Raw genomic sequence first — 3,695 nt, 5'->3', positions numbered from 1 at the left:
GTCTCTCTCCTTGCTTCCCTCAGCAGCAGGATCATGGTGCTGCCCCTTGTTTCCCCTCCTCTCCATGCTGCTCCTGCTCCTCTCTCAGGCTCTTTGGGGTTGGGGGGTTTCAGCTGCGGTTCAGACACTGACACTGCAAGTTCGGCAACAGAGGGGTCTGAATGGGAGTGAGTTGTCCCCAGCTCCCTTCGGAGCTGTGAGGCTGCAGAAAATTCACCCTGTGGGGCTGGGAAATGAGCTGCCCTTGTCCCGCTCTTCATCACCATCTCCATATGTAGGCTGAGAGAGAAGACTTTGGAAATCTTCCCTTACAGCCTGAAGTCCTCCACTCTCCGCTCCGTCCAGTTTCTCTCTGAGAGGTGCTTGTGAGGGTGAGTGTCCTTCAGCGGAGAGAGGTGCGAGTGCAGGGCAGTGAGGGGCAGGACTCCTTGGCAGACCAGATCCCGTGACTCTGTACAAAGTCACAGCAAGCCCTCTTTTCCCCTTGGGATGCCTGAGTGCTCATGCTGAGAGCAACTGAAATACCAAAGATTTCTGCTCTGTCAAAGAATGCCGCCACAGTGAGAGGGAGGCACCTAAAAGCTAAATAAATAATCAGACTCCTCTGCCGAAGGTTATTTTCCAGAGAAAACAGGTATCTAAACATTGACCTGCCCTTCCACATAAGGGGTGGACGTAACCTGCTGTAGCATGTGCACCTCAGAGCTAGTCACCTCCCCCTCCCACCACAGTGCCTGGAGAAAGAACACACATAGTAAATTGGCATGAGGATGGGGTCTCAGGATCTCATTGGGATGGAGACGTCTAGAAACGGTCGAGTCACTGGACCAAGTTCCCTTTCTGCCTCTCCCAGCGACAATTTTCAGGTAACCCACCAAATGCATGGGGCTAACTGACACCATCATTTACACCCCCCAGCAGAGCAGAACGGACTCTTTGGAGGCTTGGCTGAGGCCCCTGCTCTGCATGGCATGTTCAGTCAGCATGAAGTAGAGCTCCGGAAAGAGCGCTGAATGAATGTAAAGTACAGAGAAAAGGTGGGGATTTCTATTACAAGTGGAAGGGGTTGGGGTCAGAAAAGACTGCATGACTTACCACTGTCTTTTCCCCTTTAAACAGTTCCCACAGCCCAGAGGGAGCAAATGTTCAACGGCAGCTCTCCCAACCAGTTCCTCCTCACGGCGTTTGCAGACACACGGCAGCTGCAGCTCTTGCACTTCTCACTCTTCCTGGGCACCTACCTGGCTGCCCTCCTGGCCAACGGCCTCATCATCACAGCCGTAGCCTGCCACCACCGCCTCCACACCCCCATGTACTTCTTCCTCCTCCACCTTGCCCTCCTCGACCTCGGCTCCATCTCCACCACTGTCCCCAAATCCATGGCCAATTCCCTGAGGGACACCACGGCCATTTCCTACGCAGGATGTGCTGCCCAGGTCTTTTTCCTCTTTTTCTTATGTTCAGCTGAGTATTCTCTCCTCACAGTCATGGCCTACGACCGCTACGTTGCCATCTGCAGACCCCTGCACTACGGGACCCTCCTGGGCACCAGAGCTTGTGTCAGGATGGCAGCAGCTGCCTGGGCCACTGGTTTTCTCCATGCTCTCCTGCACACTGCCAACACATTTTCCATCCCTCTCTGCCAAGGCAATGTCCTGGACCAATTCTTCTGTGAAGTTTCCCAGATCCTGAAGCTCTCCTGCTCACACTCTTACTTCAGGGAAGTTGGGCTTATTGTGGTTAGTGTCTGTTTAGTCTTTGGGTGTTTCATTTTCATTGTGCTGTCCTACATGCAGATCTTCACAGCCGTGCTGAGGATGCCCTCTGAGCAGGGAAGGCACAAAGCCTTCTCCATGTGCCTCCCGCACCTGGCTGTCGTCTCCTTGCTTGTCAGCACTGGCACGTTGGCCTACCTGAAGCCCCCCTCCATCTCCTCCCCAGCTCTGAATCTGGTGGTGGCTGTTCTGTACTCGGTGGTGCCTCCAGCAGTGAACCCGCTCATCTACAGCATGAGGAACAAGGAGCTCAAAGATGCGCTGAGCAAATTGATTCAATTGGTTTTAGTTCAGCAGAAATAAGCTGCCCATCTCTCCTCACAAGCAGTTACTAATTAATCTCACAAAACTCTTATGCTTTGCGCATTCTCTCTGTGATAGTCATGTTTGTACAGAGGGTTTGAATTCATCACGCTTCTCCAGCAGCACAAGCCCTGTCTTTCTGATTGAGACAGCTGCTGTGGACATGTCTATCACTGTGCCAGAGCTGACTTAGGTCTAATAAAAGAGGATTTCTTCAGTTCACTGCTTGAAAGTTGGGCTCTGCTTCCAAAGCTGGACTCAATTATGTGCTTGAGGACTTCCACCCTGAAAGACCCTGTTGCTTTTCTTGGGCTCTCCATGGGCTCCAGGCAATGAGCTCAAGGTGTGATGCGTTAGGGAAAGAGGGCTGGATTCAGCTCTCACTTGTGGATGTCCAATGCTCCTGGAAGTAGTGGTAAACAGTCAAGGGGTGTCTCTTATCTGACAGGGCTGGAGATGGATGTCTGACCTTCTCAAAGGCAGCATGGAGTCCCTGGGAGAGCAAAGGGCATCTCCTAGGGCATCGTGTGCCTCAGGGTGGGCAGTGAATGGAGCTTCACAAAGTCAAGTGGAGGCACCAAAAGGTAAAGGGCAAACCCAATGAATGTGCAGGCAAGTGAGAGCTCTGAAATCCCACCACAATCAGTGAGGATCTCGCAGGCACAGGAAGGGAGAGTCCTCCCAGAGAGTCCTTCATGTCACCTTCAATGAAAAAACATGGGACCCATCTAGGGACACACCTGCTCAGGGTTCCTGAGCCATTGGAAATGCCCTGTGATTGCTCAGAGCATCGTCCATGGCCACAGACCCCTTGGTGGGGGTTGTCAGGTGCAATGATGCCTGTCCGGCTGGGTCTGCTTCCCACCGTGACCACCCCAGCCAGTGTGGAGTCACCCCATGGCCCCGTGAGGTCCACAGCCCACTCGCTCTGCACAGCAGCACCGCCAGCCCGGGGCCCTGCGGGGAGCCCAGGGAAGGGTCCAGGAAGGGCCGGAAGGGCCGGGCAGGCCAGCCTGGACACACGGACGTGGGGAAAGGCTCTACGGGGAGCAGGGAGGTCCCTGGAGAAGAGGAAAGGAGCAATTGTGCACTGGCAAGGAGGAATAAAGGAGGAAGAGGAACGTGTTTCTCTGTGTGTCCAGGAAGGGCAGGGTGCTGTGTCCCCTGGGGCAGCAGGAGTGGCCAGAGGAGCCCCAGGGCAGGGGGTCTTGGGGTGTCGTGGAGAGAGGGGCTGGCCCGGGGGGCTGCAGGCAGGCTGGGGGTAGGGGATCTCCTGGACACCAGAAGGAGGGACCCAGAGTGTCCCTGTGGCCTGCCTCCTGGGGCCAGTTCCAGCTGGGAGGCTGGTGGGGCAGCAGACACGCACCCACCCTGCCCTGGTCACCCACCCCAGGTTTCATGGTACGTGTTGCTGTGTGGCCAGCTCCGTCCTGCCAAAACCTTCCATGACCCCTTGCTGCAGCCCCCACTGTTCCCTGCCCTTCCTCTGCTGACCATGCCACCAACCCCTTTGCTGCCCCATCTCCCCTCTCCCCAAACCGCAGGGACCAGCGGTGCGGTATGGAGCTGGCACAGCCCCACAGCTGCTCTCCAGTCCCAGCCCTCCCCACCTTCCCC

General features: G+C 55.7%; 1 protein-coding gene across 1 annotated transcript; it reads left to right on the top strand.

The window, feature by feature from the left end:
* Nucleotides 1–1,091: 1,091 nt before the first annotated feature.
* LOC138062799 (olfactory receptor 14J1-like) lies at nt 1,092–2,078 on the top strand. Its single transcript, XM_068921808.1, has one exon. The coding sequence runs from the start codon at nt 1,143–1,145 to the stop codon at nt 2,076–2,078; it is 936 nt and encodes a 311-aa protein (XP_068777909.1). The 5' UTR covers nt 1,092–1,142.
* The last annotated feature ends 1,617 nt before the right edge of the window (nt 2,079–3,695 follow it).

The sequence above is a fragment of the Struthio camelus genome, chromosome 29 (assembly GCF_040807025.1).
Source record: "Struthio camelus isolate bStrCam1 chromosome 29, bStrCam1.hap1, whole genome shotgun sequence".
Taxonomy (NCBI): Eukaryota; Metazoa; Chordata; class Aves; order Struthioniformes; family Struthionidae; genus Struthio; species Struthio camelus.
Note: the sequence above shows the minus strand (reverse complement) of the source record. Positions and strands in the feature narration are given on the sequence as shown.